Source organism: Heteronotia binoei, chromosome 6, assembly GCF_032191835.1.
Source record: "Heteronotia binoei isolate CCM8104 ecotype False Entrance Well chromosome 6, APGP_CSIRO_Hbin_v1, whole genome shotgun sequence".
NCBI classification, from domain to species: Eukaryota; Metazoa; Chordata; class Lepidosauria; order Squamata; family Gekkonidae; genus Heteronotia; species Heteronotia binoei.
Window position 1 is genome coordinate 120,833,344 of NC_083228.1, and position 25,804 is coordinate 120,859,147.

Sequence of the window (25,804 nt, forward strand, 5' to 3'; positions counted from 1 at the left end):
GGTTTCCTCCTTTTCTCCCTTCAAATCCTGCATTAGCCACAAAGCTCATTAGGTGATTTTGGGCCAGTCGATCTTTCTCTCAGCCGAATTTAACAGAAAGGGCTGTTACGATGATTAAAGGGAGAAAGAACCACATAAATTGCCCTGAGAAACTTGGAGGGAGAATGGGATAATAGTGTGATCAATAGATACAAATGAGGTAATTAAAAAAAGATATTTAAAAAGATTAAAAACCTAGGTAAAGCTATTATTCTCTTCCAAATTATCATGACCCTTGAAATAATGGCCTCCAAAACATCCTTTTGTTAACAGCCCCATATTGGATGGCTTTTCTGGAAATATTTTCAAGCCACCAAGGCTGCAGTCACCTAATGCAAAACACCTTGCAATTGGCTGGTCAAAACCTTTTGTTGCAATTGCTGAACAGGACACAAAGCTCACTACTCATTTTCCCAACATGCTTCCCGACATCATACCCAGGTTACCTGCTTTTTTACAAGCAATATTCTGGTTGTGATAAAGCTTTAACTTCCCAATGTTGTCTCTTCTACAATCATTCCACCTAACTATAAACTGGGGTGCTTTCCCTGCTGAGTATCAAAACAGGGCACCCAGTGATGCCGATTTCGGCATATCCATGGGAACAACAACATGCCGAAAAATATTATTCCACTAACTTTTCTTTTAAAAATGCCCTCTTTTAAAAGGTCTACATGCATGCTCACTATCATATATGCTAGGGACAGAATTGGGGCTTTTTTGTAGCAGGAACTCCTTTGCATATTAGGCCGCACACCACTGATGTAGCCAATCCTCCAAGAGCTAACAAGGCTTCTTAGTACAGGGCCTACTGTAAACTCCAGAAGGATTGGCTATATCAAAAGGGTGTGGCCTAATATGCAAAGGAGTTCCTGCTGCAAAAAAGCCCTGGACAGAAGAATTTAAGAAAGAAAGAGGAAGACAGGGAAAGAACTGATATAAGGACTGGTCTACAGAGGTCATTACTGTCTACTCTAACTGGAAGTGACTCCCCAGAGTCTCAAGAAAAGGTTTTTCACATTGCCCACTACCTGAAGCCTTTTAACTTAAGGTGCTGGGGCTTGAATCTGAAACCTTCTGCATGCGAAGCAGGTGCTCAACCCCAGAACCATGGGTTCTCCCCAGCTAAAGATGGTAAGAGAAAATAGCACACCTCCAAGTGAGTGTGTTCATGAAGCATGTTGGTTTCTTCTTCCTTCTCCTTCCACTCATGGTCCTCTGGTGTTTGGTCCAGGTCCTCTGCTAAATGTTCGGGCTGACCTGCTTGCTCCATTTCTTCTTCTTCGAGTTCCTTTTTGCGCTCCTCTTCCACCTGTTCCAGGTGCTGCTCCTCATCTTCTCCCGCTTCTTGCTTCTGCTGAATGTTTAGTTCCTGGCGAGGGTGACCTTCAATCACTTTCCCACCAGGATGAAATGGTAAGGCTTTATCTTCTCTTCCTTCAGAGTGGATGCCTTCTCCTTCTTGAGGATGTTCGCCATCCAGGGTCACCTGCAATCATACAGAATATTCAGATTGGGCTGCCCGTTTCAGATGCTTAAGGACCGCAAGTCAATACACCAGTACAACAGGATCCTGTAACATTTTACAAATTGCTTAGAGATGACCCCAAGCAAGTTATTACTGGCCTTCTATGAAGGAATGGAGGAGGCAAAGAGCAATGTATCCGACACACACAGAGACCTTCTGAGCAAGAAAACCAGTGTTTCCTAGCCCCAATGAATATTAATGTGGGAATGCCTCTTTAAAATGGCAGATAATCAACAAGTGAGGATATGATTGCAGGGGAAGACTGACAGAGAATCCTGCAGAGGAGGAAGAAATTAACCTAGCCAATACGTAAGGTACTCCAGCCACCCTTCCATCTATTTACATACTGCAAATGGTTTGCATTCACTACTCCACCTACACTTATGAGCTCTAGTGTGCTACATCAGATTGACCCCAAGAAGCCCAGGTCAATTACCCACTCAACCATGAAACTTTGAGCTAACGATAGGCACTACACACCATTAACTCAATGGCAATTTCTCGGCTGCCAGAACTTCTTCAGGAATGTACAATTGACTGCTGAGAAAAACTGCTAAACCCTTTTCCTCCTTGTTCCCATAATACCATTTCCTCTCCCATCTATCTAGACCCATGCTTTAACGCTGCTTCAGGAAAGCCTGAAGGCAAATTCTCTCAGTTATTCTGCTGAGCCATTTTGATAAGCCAAGATATTAAGGGCCCAGTTCTGTACAAGGTACAACGTGATTCTGATTTGTCCCAGAATAATAGAATCCATAATAGCTGGCAACAATATAATTCAAGCATGGAAGGTGAGTTTCAGATCACAGATGGAACTACACAAATGCTTATGATCAATTAGTAAACGGGGAAGTATTATAGATCTATCAGTTACAAGGGAAATTGGGTCATTAAGCTTAAAGGCTAAGGGGCTCGACAATCAAGTTAAAAGACAGAATTTATTTCAACACTATCCGAAATAGAAATACAAACGTGTAAAAAGCAAAATAATAAAAACAGGAAGGGCATAAAGCCTAAAAAGCAACATTGAAAATCAAATCATCAGTTCTCAGCAGCCTATACTTTGAAGGGAAATATCGGCATGACCTTATAGGCAACTGTGATCCCTGTTCTGCTTCTGAGTCTTCTTTCTTCCTGTTTGATTTTTCAGCAAGGAAGTTGGAATCTTATTACTGCTGTGTTCTTCTGTGCTGCCAGAGGGAGGCTGGATTGATGTACCAGTAGCCAGTGGGTTTTTGAAGGGGATAATGGTTTGGGTTTTTTAAACTCCTCTCATCTTATACCTTTTTTAAAAAAAAAATTAATATCTATTCTAATTTGTTTAAATTCTGATCTGGCATGTAGCTACATATTTAGCCATCATCAATAGATAGCTTTTTAACACACACACACACTCAGTGCACACTTTTCTGATTTTGTACGCCTTTGCCTATCTGGTGGTGGAATGTGCCATCGAGTCACAGCTGATTTATGGCGACCCCAGAGGGTTTTCAAGACAAAGAGAAGTTCAGAGGTGGCTTGCCGTTGCCCGGGTCTGTGTCATGATGCTGGTACCACGATCCCATTCAAATAGTAGCCAGGGCTGACCCTGTTTAGCTTCTGAGATCTGACGAGATCAGGCTAGTCTGGGATATCCAGGCTAGCCATTTCAAAGACAACACCAGTGTGGTTGAGTCTAGATGTTGCACAATCAGAAAAACTGCAACTGTCCACAAATTCAAATAACTGAGTAAAAAGCACATCAGTGCTGGAAAAAGGCACATCCTGTCAGTTTCATAAATTCCAGGAATTACGCTGCAAAACATGAAGGACAGTAACAGAGGTATGTTGGTGTATAGGCATAGGGGCCAGGAGCACAGACGGCTTCAAAACAGGATCCAGATTCACAGACCAGCAATGATTATCAATCACAAAAGCCAGTGCTGCATAGAGGTTAGGGTGCCCAAGTAAGATCTGGGAGACCCGGGTTCAAATTCCCAAGCTGTCATGGAAGTTCACTGGATGATCTTGGACCACTCACTCTCTCTTAACCTAACCTACCATGCAGGGTTGTTGTGAGGGTAAAATGAATGGAAAAAGAACAGCATTGCATGTCGCTTTGGATCCCATTGGGGAGAAAAGCAGGGTACAAATATCTTAATCCATTAAATTCATCTTCCACGTTCAGTGGGTGCATACCTCTGATTGTCCTGACCCGGATGGCGCAGGTTAGGCTGACCTGGTCAGATTTCAGAAGCTAAGCAGGGTCAGTCCTGGTCAGTGTCTGGATGGGACACCACCAAGGAATACCAAGGCTGCTACACAGAAGCAAGCAATAGCAAACCACCTCCAAATGTCTCTTGCCTTGAAAACCACATGAGGTCACCTTGTCAGCTGTGACTTGATGACAAAAAAACAACAGCAACTCTGATTTCCAGAGGCTAGGACCAAACAACAACATTTCATGACCTGTGAACTTCCCAAGAGAACCAGGGTAGCTCCCTTTGGGAAACAAATATGGCAGATTAGATTGATCTTGATCTGATCCAACAAAACAATGTTTCTCAAGTGCTGGTCAGTTCCTAAGGGCAAGTTCATGTACACGGACTTGCGTCAGAAATCTAACATAGGCCTGCATTGTTCCATCACCTCAAGAACGAAACACTGCAGCAGTTGAATGCAGATCACGTGTTCCGCTATGAATCAGAATGGGAAGTCATCATCACCAAGTGATAAGCCATTACATGGCATACATCCGTATGCAAAATATTAAAAATAAGAGACGTATCAGCGAAAACCTCATCTGCCTGTGCAAATTCTCCATGTCTGAATTGCATACAGCTTTTGCTATAAACAGATTGCCTCTCGTCAGCCATGTTTATGGACCCATTTGCCTTCCAACCCAACAGCCACATTTGCTGCCAAAAGCTCATTTGACAGATCTGAGACAGCCTGTTGTTGAGCTTTATTCTTTCTGTATTTTATTACTTTGTTATGGGGATAATCTGGATTTTTTTTAAAAAAAGTTTTCTCTATTAAATCAAAACTGAAGTTGGCTAGGCAAACAAGATAACACCTGGGGTCCAAGTGAGTTTCTGTTGGCTAACTGTAGCAATGCGACAACTGGAAATAGCAAAGGACCAATGGGACAAGCGTTCACTATTGCAGCCACTGCAGAACGTATATGTCCACACTCCTAAGCCACTAAAGCAAGCTTGAGACTTCAGGTCATGCAAGCTCATGCAAAAACAAATCCAGTGTTCTCTCTAAGCTGAGTTAGTGTGAGCTAGCTCTGTTTTTTAGCCTCCGGCTCACACATTTTTGTCTTGGCTCAGGAAGGATGGCCCCAGAGCACACTAATTTATGTAGTAGCTCACAACTTTAATGCCAGTAGCTCATGAAATAGAATTTTTGCTCACAAGACTCCACAGCTTAGAGGGAGCATTGGTAGCCACCCTTAAAACATGCACTGTGGATCACTGTCGTGGCTTTCCTGCTCTCTGCAGATAGCCGTAGTTTCTTATTTGCCACATCAAAAGCCTTTCAGGTGGCCCCTGAAATGACACTCTGCTCCTTCTGAGGAAGGTGTGAAGGCAAAGCAGAATCACTGCCAGTCTGTTTAACTGTTTAGGCTCTTTATTGTCCCCTATATGATATTATACGCCTTAGGTTTCTGGATCCAACTTTGTCCAATATGACAGGCTGCTCAGACACTGTAAAGGTTTGTCATCTTCTGAATGATTTGTCATCTGAAATAACTGAAAAGGTTGCTTTGTTCTTGAGTTTGGTAATCAAGGATCCAATGTATAGCGGCATACGATTGTTTTTGTTATTTCTGTATCTGTTTATCTATTTATAATCTATGCCGATAAAGGCTTTTGTTGTTGTTGTTGTTGTAACTATTTAGGCATTTGTAGCGGTGGTGGATCAAGATGGGCAGCCGCGTTTGTCTGTCTGTAGCACCAGAAAAGAGCAAGAGCCCAGTAGCACCTTAAAGACAAACACATTTGTAGCAGGATAGCAGCTTTCATGAGTCAGTGCTCACTTCTTCAGATACTTCAGGTGTAGTGGTCCTGGAAAGTGCTGTCCAGTTGCAGCCAACTTATGGTGACTCCATAGGGTTTTCTAGGAAAGGTTTAGTCAGAGGTCATTGCTTGTCTCTGTGTAGCAACCCTGTACTTCCTTGTTGGTCTCCCATCCAAGAACCAACCAGGGCCAACCCTCCTTAGCTTATTAGAACTAATGAGATTGGGCTAGCCTGGGTGAGGACATTTACACCCAATTGTTCTTCCCAATGGGAAACCAAAGCAAATTAGGACATCATTCCCTCCAACACACACACCTCCTCTGGTTTTAACCTCACAACCAGGGCACTTTTTTGGTACAAAAAGCCCAGGAGGAACTCATTCGCATATCAGGCCACACCCCTCATGCCAAGCCAGCCAGAACTGCATTCCTGTGTGTTCCTGCTCAAAAAAAGCCTTGCCTCACAACAACCCTGTGAGGTAGGTTAAGCTGAGAGAGTGGGCTTCCATGACAAGCGGAGTAGGGATTTGAACCTAAATGTCCCAATCTTAGTCCAGCACTTGAACCACTACACTGCAGTGACTATACCTGTTCTGTGATAAGTGAAGGCAAACTGGAAGCACTTTTAAATCTGTATCTCCTCTGAAATTAAGTTGGAGGGAAGGCAGTGGAGGAGCACTGCCACTTTGATACCTACCGTGTGATAAGTGGCAGCCTGTTCAGGGTCAATTTGATGACAAGTATGAAAAGCCTCTCCATCACAAAGCAAGTTACAAATCTGGCAGCTCCTATTTGTTACCTGGACCTTTCCCCTTCAAGATCTACATTCGTGACAGCTACACTGAAATACAATTCTACAAGTGTTCAGGCAGTCTCATTACACTTCCTGGAGAAATGCTTACAATGCAAAACTTTACTCAACATTTCCCAAAATTAACCAGTTGAGGTTTTGTATGGTTTTTTTTAAAAATCCTTTGTATAATAAAAATCAGCCACACTTGCACTGTGAGACATAAACAAGAGCTCAAAAACCAGCCAACAGTGCCAAAAACTTCTAAACAAACTCTGACACACAGCCAGTGTGATATAGTGGCTAGACTGTCAGGCTGGGAACTGGTTCGAATCCTCACTCTGCTGTGGAAGTTCGCTTGGTGACCTAAGGCCAGTCACACTCTCCCTCAGCTCAACCTACCTCACAGGGCTGTTGTTGTGAAGGTAAAATGGAGGACAGGAAAATGATATAATCAATAATGGGGTCCCCATAGGAGAGAAAAGCAGAGTATAAATGAAATAAATTTATATCCAAAAAGACATTAGGGGTAGAGAAATGAGAATCACAGAATATTGGCGGAGCTGGAACTTGAGGCCTTAGGACCCTACTGGGTACCACAAGAAACTTCACATGCTGGTTGCTGGAAACTCCTCCTAGAAATCGGCAGACTCTACTTTTCCTTTCTCAATCACTTCCTCTCCACAACTGCCAAACAGCTCTGATTACTAAAATGAGCAGTTTTAGGGGCTCAAGCTTTCCCTAGCTGTGAGGCTCTCCACCCTGAAGGCCTTTAGGGTGCTCAGAATATGTAGCCCCCACCCTGGCCCAGCTGGAAATATTGATGGGAGGAGGGAGTCCTCAAATTTTCACCTTGAAAAGATATATAGAGAAAGAGAGAAGACGAAAAGATATAGAGAGAAAGAGAGAAGACGAAAATGGGAAGAATTCAGTCATTTCCCCAACAATCAGATGAATCAGCTGAACGCAGGGTTGGGTGTGCAAGGGAGGCAGCTACCAGAATACAGGGGGGAAAGGAAACCTGAGTATACAGTACTTCATATCCCCCAAGCAAACCAACTGACATCAATTCCTCACTCTCCACCTGGGGGCAGACAACAGAATTATCACCATTTTAGGCAGTAGGGATGCTAGGTCTGGGTTGAGAAATACCTAGAGATTTTTGGGTGAAGCCTGAAAGGGGGGGGGGCGGGTTGGGGGGGGGGACTTCAATGCTGTATACCACAGAGTCCACCTTTCAAAGTGGCCATTTTCTCCAGGCAAATTGATCTGTCACCTGGAGATCAGTTGTAATCCCAGGAGATCTCCAGCCACCACCTGAAGGTTGGCAACTCTATTAGGCAGGCTGACAAAAATGGCATGGGTGTTGTCACAGAGGGCTAATCTTGGGAGAAGAGGTTTCCATTTAATGAAGGCTCTGTAACATCAACGCAGATGAACAGCGAGCCTCTGGTGAAAAACACTGAGACAAGTGCTGAAGGCACTTCAGGGCCAGCATAAAGGCTGGTGTTTTCCAACAACTGTAGCTAAGAGCCATAAGAATTCTACTGAGGTAAGTAAACAGGGAAGGTTCAACAGAGAAGGAATGTAAGGTAATAACTTGGTTTTAAGGGGTGAGGCTCTAACTAGAGTCTTTTGTGTTTGCTGGAAAGAAGTAGGAAGGCACTGGTGGCAGGTCCTTCCTCCCAGGACTCTCCAAATGTAGTCAGTAAACAAAGTCCTTTCCCTCAGCTCCAGACTAATAGCAGGGCTCCAAGAAGTTCTTTCCTCCAACTACTTCAATCCCTGCTCATGTCCTCCTAGCTCTAACAGAACAGTTCCTGGCTGTAAGTCTCCTTCAGACATTACCTTTCACCTTTCCCTCCCCCCTCCCTTCTTCCCTCAGGAAAAAGGCAACAGTTGCTATGTCAGCATCAAGCTGTTCAGAGATGTAGTCTCTCAGAAATTCTATTACAACTCCATGACAGTCGACAGGAAATATTTCTTCCTGAGGCATGACAGCCAAGAGACATCTCACAATTCCCTTCCTGCTAATTTATGGGGGACAGCTAACCGCAATTTTCTGGTATCTGAAGAAGTGTACTCGCACACGAAAGATTATACCCAGAATTAAACTTTGTTGGTCTTAAAGGTGCCACTGGACTCAAATTTTGTTCTTTAGACCAACACGGGTAACCACCTGAGATTTTCTGATGAGTGAGGGAAAGGCATTCAAATGATTCAAAACCCACATTGCTCTTTTCTGCTATTCTATATATTCCAGAAGAAAGCCCCGAAACACACTCTATAATTTCTCTTATAAGGGGCACATAGCCCAGTAGAAGGAGAGAAGGGAAAACAGCAGTGTATATACATCATCCAAAAAGCAAAACAGAGAGGGAAGCAAAATTTAATCTGCACTGCAAAAGAAAAAGACACACCAGTCCTTGTTCATGCCCTACCTTATAGGGACATTGTCAAGTTCACCAAGATCACCCAGGTGCAGACAAAATCACAATCTAATATGTTCAGTTTTACTGCTTTACAAGCTGACTGTTCCTACCTCCTGTTGTTGTTCAGCCACATTTGAGTCATGTGGTTTGTAGTTGCTTGAGGGTGAAGGCGCTACCGTCACTTGCACAACATGTGGCTGGTGGAAACTTTCAGGCCTTTGAAAACTCGGCATCTTTTTAAGGGTGTCCTTCAGCTGTCTGTATTCCTCTACCTGGGACTGGAATTCAAACAGAGCCATTAGAAATCTCTCTCCAATAAGCTGCTTTTTAATAAAACCAGCAGTGAAGGTGGCAGCTCCTATCCTACGCAACATTTTAAAGTAAAAGTGCAAACCAGACCAAAAAGAACACATGTGCTACAGCTAGATGTCTGTATGCTCCAGAATGTGCCAACTTAATACATTGCAGCAGACATGCAAAATGTAGCGTAAAATCCCCACAGAAGAGGAATGGGGATTAGTTTTTCAAGCCACGCAGAAGAAGAACAGTCAGAAGTGAATTATTACGTTTCCTTTCAACCTTTAAAAATACACACAGAGAGGAGGCGCCATGGGTTCCTGAGATAACAACAGGAGGACAGAGTTAATCTCATGCACTTGTTCAAATGCTTGTAAGAAAACTGGCTTCCTTTTATTAATGCAATGGTTCCTCTTTGCAGCAGGTTAGAAAATACAAATTATCTGCCAAAAGAACAGTACTGATTTGTGGGTAAATATAGCAGCGCAAAATATGCCCAGGTTCAGCACAGAACACAACATACTTTGTGCAAGGAGAGATGCAGTGCAGATAATTTTCACCTAATTTTGAACAAATGTCTGACATAGGCACTCAGTCCAAAGGTTGTGTTGCATTCAAGCAATTCTAGAAAAGGGGCACAAAGTTGTTCCAATGGAAGTGGACCCCCTCTTCCAAAAAGACTGAATACACTAACAACTGAAGCTGTCTGATAGGCTTCTAGCCATAGTCCTGCCCTGAAGTATTTATTGCATAGAACTCCCTAACATCAAGTCAGACCCCTAGTCTTTCAAGGTCAGGATAATTTATTCTGACTGGCAGCAGTTCTCTGAGGTCTCAAATGTAGGGCTTCCACATAACCCACTGCCTGATCCTTTTAACTGGAGATGTCAGGGATTGAACCAGAAACCTTCTACATGCAAAGCAGATGTTCTGCTTCTGAGTCATCCATGCCTGATCCCACCACAGCAGTTCCATTTCTGTCAGATAACAGTCTGCAACACTCATCCCAATCTTGCCAGTTGCTTCCTCATCACTCTTCTCCTTCTCTCTGAGGGTGTGATGGTGGGGGAAACCACTGAGTAGCTACAGATTTGAGGACTAGACACACAATGACAGTGGTTCCAATCCCCCAACATTTATTTTGGCTGCAAGAAGCGCCCCCTTCCCAAAATGGACTGATGCTGAAGTACTGAGGACTAACTCCCACCCTACTCTGTTTCCATAATTTAACTCTTAATTCATCTTTTTGTCTGGATTTCCTCAGGACGGGCAAGTCTCAGGCAATAGAGACAAGACTTAATTTCTGGGACTCAGGTGTCTCTTCAGTTCCTCATTGGCTCCTTCAGTTCTTTTACTTTCTTTGAGGGCAGGTCTCCTTAGAGAGGACAAGAGCCAGGCTGATGCTTCTCAGGTGTGGGCCAGCTGGAGTTCCCTCAATGCCTGTAGAAGCTTTCCAGTCAGGTAAGTGTGGGCAAAATTTCTCAATGCATCTCTCCAGATGTGCTTATCCAATCCCAGATATTCATAGCATGTCTTTATGCTCCAAAAATGGGGGAGGGGTCTCCCATGGACTCAACAACAGCTATATATCACTACAAGTGAAGTTATGTTTGCTTCCAGTAAGGAGATTGGTGGTGGTGGTGGTGGTTTATTAAATTTGATTGTTAGACAGCTTCAGTGCCAGACTCTGGGAGATTTACATCAATCGATAATAGAGCATAATACAAAATTAAAACTAATAAAACAGTTTAGATAAGAACATTTTATAAACCCTGATGGCGCCCTACTAACTTCTTCAATTCCAGGCTGACGCCGTCGTATCAGGAGGAAGAATGAAGATGCCACTTAGGCAACCAAATGAGAGTGGCACAGGGCCAATTCTAGATTTCCAAGTAGTTTGGTCCTCAGTGGAATTTATTTCTTGGAACCAACAATAGTGTTATCAAAACAACATTAAAAAAATAGGTATCAAAAAATCAGCTGCCCGATCTCTCTACTCATTTATTGTCAATGCTTTAAAAACTTAAAAAGTCTATTGCTAATTAGGAAAAATATAAAGGCCACCAGTAAGGTGTATTTGAAGAAGAGGAGATTGGATTTCTACTCCGCCCTTCACTACTCAAAGGAGTCTTAGAGTGGCTTACAACTTCCTTTCCCTTCCCCACTGCACAACAGACATCCAGTGAGGTAGGTGGGGCTGAGCGAGCTCTGACAGAAACTGCTTTCCAGAACAGCCTCTGACAAAGTTACAACCAACCCAAGAGTCCACACACTTAATCACTATATCAAACTGGCTCTTTTGATGGCTTGTCAGAGGTTCAGATCGCGACTGAAGCTTACTGGGTGACCTTTGGCCCGTCATTCCAGACAGCCAGTGTGTCATCGAGGTTAAAATGCTGGACTAGGATCTGGAAGATCCAGTTTCGAATTCTTGGTATGCCATGGAAGTTTGCTGTGTGACCTTGGGCCAGTCACACATTCTAACTTACCTCATAGCATTGTTGTGAGGATAAACCAAGAGAAGAAGGATGTGAGCTGATTTTGGTCCCCACTGGGGAGAAAAGGAGGATATAAATAAAGTACGTAAATAAAAATTGTGTCTCAGCCTAACCAACCTCACAAAGCTGTTGTGGAGGTAAAATGGAGAAGGGGAGACCAACACTACAAAGTCACTTTGGGTTGCCCATTGGAAAGAAAAAAAGGGGTACAAGTATCTAAAATAATAATAAATGTGAAGCCGTCCTTTGCTGAAGCAAGGGAGCATATCAAAAGTGCTGGGCGGGGGGGGGGGGGGCGGAAGAGCAACTGTGCCGTGTGCCAGAGACTGACACTCCCAAGTAATAAGATGGAAATGGGCAACAGTTTTGAGAGAGATGAACAGGGTATGGAGATACAGCCATTGCAGCCCCCATTTTCCTGTGGCATACGCGCTTGCCCCTCTTGCCTCATTGTCGCTGCAGCCGAAATGGGCTTGGCAGCTTCCTGAAGCATCACAAGCACCCATAAAGGGATGCGAAAACAGGAGGGGACAGCCCATGAAGAATGAGATCTCCATCGTACCCGTTATCCCACTGGACTGGAACCAGGACTTTTTTTGCAGCAGGAACTCCTTCGCATATTAGGCCACACACCCCTGATGTAGCCAATCCTCCTGGAGCTTACAGTAGGCCCTATAAGAAGAGGCCTGTAAGTTCTTGGAGGATTGGCTACATTAAGGGAGTGTGGCCTAATATGCAAAGGAGTTCCTGCTACCAAAAAAGCCCTGACTGGAACTATTGTCTGTTCCTCTCATAGCTTCCCCCTCATCACAACTTCGCTCCCTGCCTCCCGCACAGCTGCTCTCCTCCTCCACCCAGCAAACAGCACAAAGAGACACACATACAACCTGCCAGCCTGTGGGTCAGATCAGGCTGAGAAAACGTTACTGGGGAGTTGAGGAGAGATCACGGCGCTGCTCACGAATTCGCCATCTGGCTCCTGCTTCACACAGCCGCCTGCAATGTCTCCAAACCCCAAAGGACTATGCCCACAGCAGCCAAGGAACATGGCGAAAGAACAACTCTGCGAGCATTACGAGAACGTTTACTCTAAATAGGAAGCGCACAGTTGGGAAGCCACCATAAGAAGCTGCCTCTCCATATGGCTGGATGTTAAACATGACAGACCCCCGCTGTGTGGCTGGCACTGCCTCATGGAAAGTGGCTACGTGGCAAATTGCCATCTATAAAACTTTGAGTCCTGTGGAAATGATTTATTTTTTTAAAAAAAAAATCCCTAACAGTTTGCCTGTTACAGTGCTGATTCTGTGAACTTAGGCAGATCACGAGAAGGAGGGCAGGAAGGACTGCATCAGGGCTTAGTTGTTGTGGCTCCTTCTTACTCACTTAGGGAAATTCTGTTCTTTTGGGTCAGGAAGTAATTTTCCTCCAGGCCAGTTTGGCCAGGGATCCTGGAGGGTTTTTCGCCATCTTCTGGGCATAGAACAGGGGTCACAGAGGACGCGGGGAGGAGGTATTTGTAAGTTTCCTGCATTTTGCATGAGATTGGACTAGATAACCCTAGAGGTCCCTTCCAACTCTATGATTCTAACAGAGAGCAAGCATGGCATAGTGGTGGGATTAAAACCAGGGGGACTGATCCATATCCTTTGTCAGCCATGAAGGTCACTGCCATCTCAGCTGATCTACCTCAAAGGACTGTTGAGGGGGGGGGATAGTATCTGCCCACTATTATAAACCTGGGTGAGCTCTTTGGAAGAAGGATGGAATATAAATGTTTAGTTTCCTTCCCCTCCTTTCTTCCTCCATTCTTTGTTTCGACTGAAGAAAAAATCAAGAGCCACTTCAAATCTTGTTAGCATGGCCCACTCATGCAGAAGAACCATCACAACCAACTCATGGTGACTCCATCCATGGGGCATTCCAGGCAAGACAGGAGCAGAGGTGGTTGGCCATTGCCTTTCTCCATGTAGCAATCCTGGACTTCCTTGGTGGCCTCTCATCCAAGTAGCAACCAGGGCTGGTCCTGTTTAGCTTCTGAGATGTGATAAGACTGAGCCAAACTGGGCTATTCAGGTTGGAACTCCTGATGTTCTCATGATGACACCATGATGACTCATGATGACACCATCCACAAGATGTTCCAGATAAGAGAGGAGCAGAGGTGGTTTGCCATTGCCTTCCCTCATGTAGTCAACCCAGTCTTCCTCAATGGTTCTCTCATCCATGTCCTGATCATGGCCGCCTCTGCTTAGCTCCCAAACTCTGATGAACCTGGGACAAGCTGGACCATTTGGGCTGCTCCAACCATGTAACAGAAGGCTCGTTCTCAACGTATGGATGAAAGGGACATGATGCAAAGACCCAGCTTGGTGTAGTGGTTAAGCGCATAGACTCTTATCTGGGAAAACCAGGCTTGATCCCCTACTCCTCCATGTGCAACTGCTGGGTCAGCCACAAGTTCTGTCACAGCTGTTCCTCGCAAGTGCAATTCTCTCAGTGCCCTCTCAGCCCCACCTACCTCACAGGGTGACTTTGTGGGGAGGGGAAGAGAAAGGAGATTGTAAGCCACCCTGCGACTCCTTCAGGTAGTGAAGGATGGAGTATAAATTCAACCTCCTCCTCCTTCTTCTCCTGGAAGCTAAGCAGGCAAGGGTTGGGTCCAGACCATCCTGAACAAGTTGTTGTCTTTCAGCCTTACATCTCTCACAGGATGGTCTGAAGACAAATGAAATAATCTTGGCGCTTGCGGGGGGGCACATTGGGAGGGCTTCTAGTATCCTGGCCCCACTGATGGACCTCTAGATGGTGCCTGGTTTTTTTGGCCACTGTGTGACACAGAGTGTTGGAATGGATGGGCCACTGGCCTGATCCAACATGGCTTATGTTATGTTCTTAACCTCAACGCTCCTTGAAGGAAGAGTGGAGATATAAGTTCAACAAAACGTTTTAACACTGCTGGCCTTCCCAGTGTTGGTTGCTGAATCCCCACAGTAACATTTCCCTGGTGTACAGTCACTTCTGCTGCTAATGTAAAAGCATGTGCAGTAACAACAGAGTTACCACACTGGGGGGGGCGGGGGTTGTCCATGCTTTTCTTGGTCTTCCCCATATAGTCACCATTTCCTTGTACCATTGGAAGACTTTTTGCAGGCTTTGAAATATGATCAGCACTTGCTAAAGTATACACTACATCAATGTAGCAAGCATGGATAATAAAAACCTTCACATGGCTGGGGCGGACAGCAGGTGCAAGGGGATAATGCTAATAAAATGGTATCATTGTGAACAGGAGGTTCCAAAGTCCACACCTTCCCATTTGTAAACTTAGACTGTATCAAAGCTGGGTTTTTTCCCACATGTGTTATTTCATCAGTTATGTGCAAGTACTGGGTCGTTTCCCCCCCACACACTTCTATTCTGCATGTGTTCTGTTCCCTCTAGGGCCGCTTTGATTTTTCAATGATTTTCCCTCCAGGTTTTCTCCAAGTCCTTTAAAAGTGTGCATAAAAAATCCGAAGGAAGATTGAAGAGATCACTAGAGGAAGGAAAACACACGTAGAAAAGGATACAAAACCAGATACAGAAGGGGCACAAAACCAATGAAATAATATGCAAGGGGGAAAACCTGGTTTGGGAAAGCATGGAACAAATAAGGGTAAAACCCTGAATGTGGACAAAATATGGATGACATTAACAACAACAAAAATTCTGTCCCAGTTTGGTCACCAAACCCAAGCAAAAGCTTCATCTGGAAGCAACCTGTGAATCTTCCATGTTTTACTTTGGGACATGAGCATTCACTTATCAGAAAATTCGTCTCCTGGTATTCCCTCGAATGATGGAAGATCCGAGAACTAGAGTTACAACAGCTGGGAAGGAGAATACCCACTGAAGACTTAGAAATGCAGCCTCTGAGCCATGAAAGAAAGATGCCTCTTTTATCCATCCATCCATCCATTCACACCAGCCCATAATAGAGTCATCAAGACACAAAAAGAATTCACTGTGCTATAATTTTGGCTTAGCAGAAATTTTTCCAGGCATGCATTTTCTCTCCCCAAGAGCCCACACAGGTTGTTAACTGGAGATCTCCACGTGGAGAAGGTTTGCATGCATAGAAAGTCACCGTCAGCAGAAATAAGAGAGGAAGGAAATTTTAGGAAGAAGAAGAACTGCCATTCATTAAAAGCGGAGTGAAGGCAAAAAACACTCTCCTGGCTGACCTGCGCAGCTTCTAGCGCACTCTTGTGTTCTTCCAGTGTCACTACAAGCTGGTCATGTTGGGACAGTAAATTCTTATGCTGCAGCTACACGAGAGAAAAACAAACAACATCTGATTGCCGGTGTGCTTCCTCAGACACCAAGGCAGAGGCCAATTGCTTATAACCAAAAAAAAAATGCTTACAGCTGTCAGCTCACTAAACACTCACTCTGGTCTCTCACTCTTTCATCAATTAATTGAATCAAACGGAATATATTTATTTACATATTGACAACTTCTATCTAGGGGCCTTTTTTGTTGTCCTTCCAAAAGATAGTTAAGCCTAGGCCTCATTTTGGGCAGGAGTGGAGCTCCGGAACCTCTACATTTTATTGTGCTCTCCCCCCCCCCCATACTTGCTTCTGGGCTCCATCGTTCAAACCCCCTGTAAGAATTTTTCCTGAACTCTAAGATATGACCAACTTTCTAATATTTCCTCCCCACAAGAAATGAGAAAATAACCAAAACATATAAAGCGGACAGATGGAAATCTTCATCATGCCACTGTGGCCACATAGGAGAAAGTAATTTTAAAAGTATGAGGGGAGTAAGGTTTTATTATGACAATTCTTATTCAAGAAGCATTTTAAGGTAGATACTGAGTGGATATAATTTAGTGCACCTTCCGGTGGCGTCAGGGGTGTGTGGCATATGCAAATGAGTTGTGTTAATGAGTTCCAGCACCTGTTTCTATGAAATGACCCCTGCTTAAGACAGTGTGCTGGATCCAACAATCCACTGGGGTTTTTGCACTTCCCCCTTCCCTCTGCAGTTTTTTCTGACTTTGGAAAGTTGATTTCTGGGGTTACAGGTGGAATAAGAGCCACAAACGTTGTGGGAACTGCAATTAACAGGGAGAGAGGGGATGAAATCCTTCCTTTCTCCATTTCCATCAGTACCCTTTCACTGACCCAGTTCTTTTCCACAGACCTAAGGGACAAATTCAGTCTCATTCTTTTTGTGCTAGGCTCCTGAGTATGATATTCTCTTTTTACAGTTGCTGTACTTGGGGAAAGGGGGCGGGGGTTGGCGGTATCCAAATTTATTATTAAACATTTATCGCTGAACTGCTAGTTGTTAATCTGGCTAGTTGTATTTCTGGGGATTTTGCCAGGGGAAATTATATACATGGCTGAAATTGGGTGGAGGCATGAAACGTGGCGGGGGTTACATCATATTTTAGTGTGCTGAATTTCGGAGACTCCTCTGGGGTAACTCACTAGAAGAATAAAGTATAAGTGTAATAAATAATGTAAAATAGGAACAATTTAATGATAACGGTGTAAAACAGGAACAATTTAGGAAGTCTTGAAGAATGAACCAAGTATGCCATCTGTGCTGAGCAGAAAGGAAATCCCATGAAGCTCAGGAACCCCATATGCACATCACAGATGGCAAAGAAATCCCTGAACAGAGGGGTCTCAACCTACACCACCGAGGAAGACTTAAAAGTCCCCTCTCCCCATGGTCCCAATCCAGACCAGCCCCGCCCCCCCCCCCACACACACGGGGACTCAAGTTTCTCTGAGAAACTCCCAGTGCACATTTGCTTGATAGTCACTGGACACACCTGGGGAAGTAGGGGCTTTTTTTGTAGCAGGAACTCCTTTGCATATTAGGCCACACACCCCTGATGTAGCCAGTCCTCCCAGAGCTTACAGTAGCCCCTGTAATAAGAGCCCTGTAAGCTCTTGAAGGATTGGCTACATAAGAGGGATGTGGCCTAATATGCAAAGGAGCTCCTGTTATAAAAAAAAGCCCTGGGATCCAGGAACAATGTACCATGTAGTTTGGGCCTTCAAATACAATTTCATTTTCCAATCACTAATTTTTTTAATTGCCTTTTGCAAACGAGGAGGGATTTTTCTCTCACTTCTTCTGGCAGGTCGGACTCTTACCTTTACATCTTGCAGCTGCGTATGAATATCCTGGTGGGCTTTTCTCAGCTGCCTGTTCTCTTCCCGCAGGTTATACAGAGATTCTATTAAAAATGCAATACAAATTCAGAAACTGATTCTACAGCTCAAAAGGAGGGTGGGAGGGGAAGGAAATGTGATTTACATCCCACGGGGAATCCTAATTATGCTCTTAAATATTTGCTCTCTGGCAGGACTGAAAACTTGTCCTGTGCCATTGTGGAGGGCAAGGTCTAGGAACCGGGCTCCCTCCCGCCTGCCAGATTTAATTAAGGAACACAACTTGATACCCTTCAGCTTGGAGAGCTCCTGCCCTTTCTCCTGCTGCATCTCCATGTATCTCTGCTTGTGATCATTAACTGCTCTGCTGAAGTCTTCGGCCTGTTTCCGGTGATCCTCCTCCAGGTCCGTGTGCAGCTTCTTCAGCTCTTCGTGTTGGCTCTTGCAAAGAGGGACAAAAAAAAGGGGATACACCAGGGGTGTCAAACATGCAGTCCGAGGGCCGAATCAGGCCCCCGGAGGACTCCTATCAGGCCCCTGAGCAACTGTATCCTTCTCCCTGTATCTTGCTTCCTTCTGCATTACAGCTTGCTTTGCAAGGCTTGCTCAATTGCACAGCAGAGCTACTGAGCCAAGCTTTCTTCCTTCTCTTGGCTGAGGCTCCTCCCCCTCCTGGTCCCCTGGGGAAGGAAGGAAAGAGCCACAGCTTCCTTTGCCCAGTTCCCTGGATTCTATGGGAGAAATACAAAGAAAGCACCTTTAAGACCAACGAGTGCTAACATTTTAAGCACGTTTTATGTTTTTAAAAATATACATTTAATGGTATTTGTGTCCTTTATAAAGCTACCTAATCTTAAATAGGTACAAACATGGCCCGGCCCAACATGACCCAGCCCAACAAGGTCTCATTTATGTCAGATCCAGCCCTCATAACAAATAAATTCGATACCCCTGGGATACACCACCACAAAGGAGTTCTGCACCTGAATGGCCTGTTAGCTGTGTATATTTTTTTACAGTAAAAGTTGTTCAACAGTGGAATCAGTTGCCTAGGGAGGTAGTGAGCTCTCCCTCACATTCAGCAGCGGCTGGACAAACACTTGTCAGAGATGCTGTAAGCTAGGGGTGGCCAAACTGTGGCTCGGGAACCAAATGTGACTCTTTCACAAATACTGTGTGGCTCTTGAAGCCCCCACCACCCCATCAACTGGCTTGGAGAAGGTATTTTTCTCTTTAGATCACTTCTTCAAGCCAAGCCAGCTGGCAGCTTGGAGGATGCATTTAACGTTAAAGTTGCTTTCTTTCCACCTCTCTCTCCTTCCTTATCTACCTTCCTTCCTTGCATTAAACAAGTTTGGTCACCCCTGCTCTAAGCTGATCCTGCACTGAGTGAGTGTGTGTGGGTGGGGGGACTGGATGGCCAGTTTGGCCTCTTCCAACTCTGTGGTTCTATTATTCTATTTGGATTTCCGGAGCAAACTTGGTCCTCGGGTCAGTCTAGACTTGGCACAGGCAAAAAAATTCCAAACCAGAAATGCTTCTTGAGCTCTTCTGCACAGCAACTTCTGCACAGACGTTTTACTCCTCCTTTCCCCACTCTTTCTGGGGGGCACCCCCTGGGTTTTGTGATATTTTCCAAACCTCCTTGGGAAAGATGGTAGTCAGTGGGTTTGCCCTTTATGTGAGAAGGAAGATGCAAATTTTCAGGCCTCCCTGCCCATATTTTTATCTAAACCCCTCTTGAAGGTGGCTATGCTTGTGGCCGCCACCACCTCCTGTGGCAGTGAATTCCACATGTTAATCACCCTTTGGGTGAAGAAGTACTTCCTTTTATCCATTTTAACCTGTCTGCTCAGCAATTTCATTGAATGCCTACGAGTTCTTGTATTTTGAGAAAGGGAGAAAAGTACTTCTTTCTCTACTTTCTCCACTACTTTCTCTCTACTTTTTAGTCATAACACTATAGTTACAATTGCTGGCCAAAAAAATGTCCTCCAGTGGTAGGGAAGAGTTTCATGGGCAAAAGGGGGAACCAAGAAAAGAGCAGAGAATAACCCTGTGAGGACACTCCGTTGCCACTGCAAATTCTTTTGATTCCACAGTGGCAATGAGTACACAACAGAGAATCATGGCTGAGGGAATGCTGGCTTGGTTAAGAAGGGAACCGTGATTAGCATTAACTCCTGTTAGCATACAGAAAGGTTTAATGCTAAACCCTGACTAATCCCATACTGCCCAGTCAGTTAAGAACAATCTCACAAGCCCTGCTCTCCGTGACTGTCTGCACTTCAGAGGGGAAAAGTGTGGCAACCAGACACAGGGCTTTTTCGGTAGTGGCACCTTGCTTAGGGAACTCCCTTCTACTTGAGATTTGCCTGGTGCCTTCATTATTCTCTTTTAGATGCCAGGCCAAAGTGTTTTGGTTCACCAGGGCTTTTAATTAAAGGGGTCAACCTTTTAACACCATTTTAAAATGTGGTTTTAGTCTGAAAACTATTATTTTAAGCTGCTCAGAGATCTGGTTTTGTATGTTCTGGCTGGGGATTTTAATTCTGAGTTTTAATTAAGTACTTTTAATGATGTTTTACATTTTTATTGCATTTTATTTTGTCAGCAGTCTTGTGAAGGGCCTCTGGATTGGCGACATAATTTTTTTCTAAATAGACAAAGGAGGCAAGGAAGGAAAATTTGTACCAGAAAATATGGGAAGGAAGGGGAGAATTCATAAGAACATAAGAGAAGCCATGTTGGATCAGGCCAATGGCCCATCCAGTCCAACACTCTGTGTCACACAGTGGCCAGAAAAACCAAGTGCCATCAGGAGGTCCACCAGTGGGGCCAGGGCACTAGAAGCTCTCCCACTGTGCCTCCCCCAAGCACCAAGAATACAGAGCATCACTGCCCCAGACAGAGTTCCAACAATATGCTGTGGCTAGTAGCCACTGATGGACCTCTGCTCCATATGCATGAGGTCACTTCCACATTCATGAGGTCACATCCAGTGTTCCCTCTGAGCTGAGTCAGTGTGAGCTAGCTCACATTTTTTTAGCCTCCAGCTCACACATGTCTTAGCTCAGGAAAAACGGCCCCACGTCAAACCAATGTATGCAGTAGCTCACAACTTTACTGCCAGTAGCTCACAAAGTAGAATTTTTGCTCACAAGACTCCACAGTTTAAAGGCTGAATTGGTCACATCCAATCTCTTAAACTAGGGTACAGCCAGCAATTCTGCTGGGGAGTCATTTGCATAGGGAAACCGTGAAACATTTTGCAGAACCAAGCTTTCTTCCCCGAAGTAAAAAAGATATTCTAACTGCAAATTTTCAACAAATGTCAAATAAGATGTAAAGCTAAATGTCATTGTCATTTAAAAAAAAAAACTGATTCAGATTGGATTTTTAAGTAAATTTGTATCTACCTTCAGCATCTGGTGTTGCACATTCAGGGCACTGTATCTGTTATTGGAATCTTGCTGTAAAAAAAGAAAGAGAGCAGTAGATAGTTGGCTGACACTATTAGCAGCTTCCAGGACAGCTGGGTTGCAAGAACTGCGTCCATTTTGTTCTATCTTGCCATTGAGATTAGCCTTCTACTTTCTCATCAAGTACTCTGGACATCACAGAGGAAACAGGGCCACACCTAATTCCCTCACACTAACCAGAGCCAAAAAGACATCCCAGACAGTCTCTAGGAAAAATCTTACCTCATCCAGTGCTTGGCATTCAGATCCCCGACTATGGGCACAAGTTGTTACTGTGAGCATTTCCATTACCTAACACAGAATCCAGGCCCATATTTGGGCCAACCTCTGTTTGGTTTATGGCTGAACAGCAAGAAGACAAAGATACTACCGTGGGATTACACAACTTTCAGGCTAATGATGGAGAAACTGAAACTGTTAAAGATTCTCTATTGTTAAAGATGGATTATTGTTAAAGATTTTCTCAATCATCAACCAAAAGGGAGGCCACAACCAAGAAGTCAGAAGGAAATTACAACTGGAAAGGGCAGCCGAGGAGCTAGAAAGGATCCTTAAGTGTGAGAATGTATCAATAGTGACCAAGATAATTCATGTCTTAGTATTCGCCATTACTAAGTATAGGTGTGAAACTTGGACAATGAAGAATGCTGACAGGAAGAAAGTTGTTTCATTTGAAATGTGGTGTTGGAGGAGAGTTTTACTAATATCAAACACCAAAAAGACAAATAATTGGGTTCTAGATCAAACGAAGCTTGAACTCTCTCTGGAAGCTAAAACGACTAAACTGAGCCTGTCACACTTTGATCACTTTGTGATAAGACAATAGCCACTGGAAAAGACAATAATTTTAGAAGTTGAAGGCAGCAGGAAAAGAAGAAGACCCGGCATGAGATGGATTGACTCAAGAAAGGAAGCCATGACCCGCAGTTTGCAAGATCTGAGCAAATCTGTTAATGATAGGTCATTCGGGAGGTCATTAATTCATAGGGACACCGTAAGTTGTTTTGTTCCCCTGTTTTGGAAGAATAACCCCAGCAGTACCAATCTGCACAGTATGAAATGCCCACCAAACCCTTGGATGAATTTGCCCCAGAACATACTCCCTTTCTGCCTGGAACACTCTACTCTTACCTGGAATTGCTCCATGACCCCAGACCCCCTCTCCCTCATCCACACAGTATACATACAACTGACCTTCCCCTTTCCTCCCCTCCGTGCTGTCACAGGAAAGGAGAAAAAAGATTATCACCTCCACTTGTCCTATAACAGGGGACAAAACCGTTCACCCAGATGTTCTTTTAACTGGCTTCAACCCTCATGTTTGTGCACCTGCAGAGCTCCCTCACATAATGACACATAATCCTGTTTCTTTTTCCCCTCATGGATTACTTGATACCCAGATGTCTGGACCTGTGCCTCAGTGTTGGATCTCGCTGTATTTCAGGATTGGTGGCTATAACCTCACTATTCTTCCTGGCCTGCCTGCCTGAGTGGAGTCACTTGCTAGAAATAACTTTTCAAAATTAAATCTACACATACAAGTTATTATTTTGACTGTTTGCGCACTTACCCTTCCTTTATTTAGTGTCTCTTGTGCTTCCAATTTATAAACCAGAAAGTCTGAAAAATACAGAAGGTGAGAGAGTAGAGGTTTTTAAAAAAAAAAAAAAAAAAAGCAGCATATTTACATTCAGACAGAGGTGGCTACAGTTTGTGGAAAAAATTTTAATCCAAACAAAATTTTGACTGTAATAATTTAAGGAGGAGGAGGAGGAGAATGGATTTATACCCTGCCCATCATTGGGAGTCTCAGAGTGGCTTAGAATCTTCTTTCCCTTCCACTCCCCACAAGAGACTCCCTGTGTGGTAGGTGAGGCTGAGAGAACTCTTGTGAGAACCGCTTTTTCAAGAACTGTGACAGACCCAATGTCACTCAGCAGGTGCACGTGGAGAAGTGAGGAATCAAACCCCAGTCATGAGGTATTCTGTCTTATAAACTTGCACTCACATCTCTTGATTTCTTTACACTTACTACACAGCTGGGAACTAACAGCTGAGTCTGTGAACCAACCTCACCACTGAGTCTGAGGCAGTGTGAGGAATTCTGAACATTCTCTGATGGCCCATACGTGTGCACACACACACACACTTCATGTGGCAGTTAACTAGCAATGTACATGTATGTGTGTGAGTTGGGCACCAGAGTCTGCTTTAGTGAGAGATGCACAGAGCAACGGCACTGGATAGAGAACAGCGTACTGTCCTTGGTAGACTAGTGGTCTGCTTTGGTCAAAGGCAGTTTCTTGTGCTCTTCTTATTGTTGTGCAGAAAGCATACTCCCACCCCCAACTGCCTGGGAAAAGGGGCTATAAGAGTGGCTCAGAAAATATGGATCTTTTAGAATGCAAGAGTAAAAATGCAGCTTGAATTTAGCACAGGCTGCTACAGACAACATGAGGTTAACTTTTGACCACTAGATGGCACCACAAAACCATTAATTTGCATAAAAGACTATATCTACTCAGGAAGTAAAAATGTTTGAAGCAGAGATTAACTTTTTGTTTTAGCACAGTAAACAGTTTTCAGTTGAAAAAGAAGACCCTACTTATTGCTAGATGTCTGTAAGAATGATGACCAAATTCCAGAAAGCCTTGAATTCTACAAGCGCCTACAGAAGTTAACAAGCATGCAAAGTATCTACTACATCCATATTTAACCAAGCAAAAAGCCTTGCACAGTCAACTGAAATTTAAGTAATTACCTTCTTTTGCTTTCTTGTGTTCAAGCCTCTCCTTTTGTAAAGACTTTTCCAATCTTGACCGATGCTCATATACAACTGAAAAGTCGGAAAATACAAACTGTCATTCAACAGATCGCTACAGAGAACTCATAACATCGCCCCATATGTGGACACTTAAGTCCAGAGACTGAGACGACAGACAGAGAGCCAAAACAGATCTTTCTATAAACCTGAGAAAGGTCTTAGATTTGTAGAAAAATCTGATTTTTTTTAAAAAAGCACTGATGAATTAATGCCCGTCCAACAACAGAAGCAATACATGAAGCTTTAAGAAATGAACGTTCTCAGTGGCTGTTGCCAGGCAACCACATTACTGCCAGCCTTCAAGCCTTTGTTTCTGTCAGTAAAAAGTGGGCAGGGCTCTTTCCAGTGTTGTTTTGGTCTCTAAGGGAGGACTCATTGGAACCAACCCTGGCAGCAACTCTGGGCAACTTGCTACTACATGATTTGCTTACCTACTCAGCTGCTCACTGCTGTTCAACAGCAGCCATCCCACAAAAGTCAGCGTACTGTAGGATCTGGGAAACCCAGGTATTGCTGAAGATGAGGGAGAAGATAAAAGTTTGGTGCATGGGTGGCTGAGAACACAGGAAAAGAGGGAACGTGGAAAGGTGAGGATACAGAGGCTGCCAGGTGGAAGATACAGAGGAAAGTAAGGTGCTCCCCACTAGTTCTTGCAGGTTCCCCACTGTGGAACTGGGCCACACTTTTCTCAGGAAGAGCTGCTGAAGGAGAGAAGGAGGGAAGACTGGAGACAGTGGGGCAGAGAAAGGTAGGTGGGAAGGAGAAAAGGAAGCAGAAAAATGGCCAGCCTTTATGGGATCTTTCAGGAAATGGAAAGAGAAAATTGTGGGAGAGAGGAAAATGAAACACCCTTGCAAGAGAGTTTCCCACTTGTATGTGTATACACACACACTCATTCTTATTTATTGGGATTGCAGTGTAGCACTAAATCCACACTTAAAAAAAAACAAAGAACACGATACCATTTACAGAATTCAAATGGCTGAAAATTACAACTTTCATTTAAGATGCACAAGTTTCTAGTCCTCCAGCTAGAAAGGTATGGTTAAAAACGTGTGGCAGATGGCTGAACAAGATTTCTAGTAGATAGATCCAAGCCAACAATGAACAGGCTACTCTCCACACCACACTAACAAAACAACATTACAAGAAAAAAAATTCCACATGGATTACAAACTGTAAGTAATATAATCTCTGATAAAAACATTGCTGACCTTGCTACCAAACTGTACCATTTTGTTCTCACCCATAACTACTTCAGATTTGGCAATGAACTTTCCCTACAGATCAATGGTACAGCCATGGGCACCCGTATGGTCCCACAATATGCTAACATCTTTATGGCTGACTTGGAGCAGCACTTCCTCGATTCCAACCCACTCATACCTGCCTTATACCTTCATTACACTGACGACATCTTTATGATCTGGACACATGGTAAAGAAGCCCTGGACACGTTCCATCAGGCTTTCAATTACTTTCACCCTACCATCAACTTGACAATGAACCAGCCTATGCAAGAAATACATTTTCAGGACACCACTGTAAAACTAAACAATGGACGCATTGACACCACTTTATACCGGAAACCTGCTGACCGACAAACATACCTGCATGCCTCCAGCAACCACCTCAAACACACCAAACGATCCATTGTATACAGCCAGGCTCTACGCTACAGCCGCATTTGCTCCAATCCTGCTGACAGGGATTCTCACCTGAAAGATGT

At 44.1% G+C, this 25,804-nt stretch overlaps 1 protein-coding gene across 4 annotated transcripts in view; it reads right to left on the reverse strand.

Annotated features, from left to right (window-relative positions):
* The window catches only part of GOLIM4 (golgi integral membrane protein 4), a 79,592-nt gene that overhangs the window by 16,282 nt on the left and 37,506 nt on the right, over positions 1–25,804 (reverse strand). For 2 of the 4 annotated variants that reach the window (XM_060242458.1, XM_060242457.1), the window contains exons 2-9: positions 24,013–24,087; positions 22,822–22,871; positions 21,189–21,242; positions 18,060–18,210; positions 17,752–17,834; positions 15,816–15,899; positions 8,905–9,072; positions 1,193–1,528 (exon numbers count right to left, since the gene is read on the reverse strand). In XM_060242458.1, coding sequence (XP_060098441.1) covers positions 1,193–1,528; positions 8,905–9,072; positions 15,816–15,899; positions 17,752–17,834; positions 18,060–18,210; positions 21,189–21,242; positions 22,822–22,871; positions 24,013–24,087 — 1,001 coding nt within the window. The remainder of the gene's footprint in view (positions 1–1,192; positions 1,529–8,904; positions 9,073–15,815; positions 15,900–17,751; positions 17,835–18,059; positions 18,211–21,188; positions 21,243–22,821; positions 22,872–24,012; positions 24,088–25,804) is intronic. The other 2 variants (XM_060242460.1, XM_060242459.1) reach the window with 1 other exon arrangement.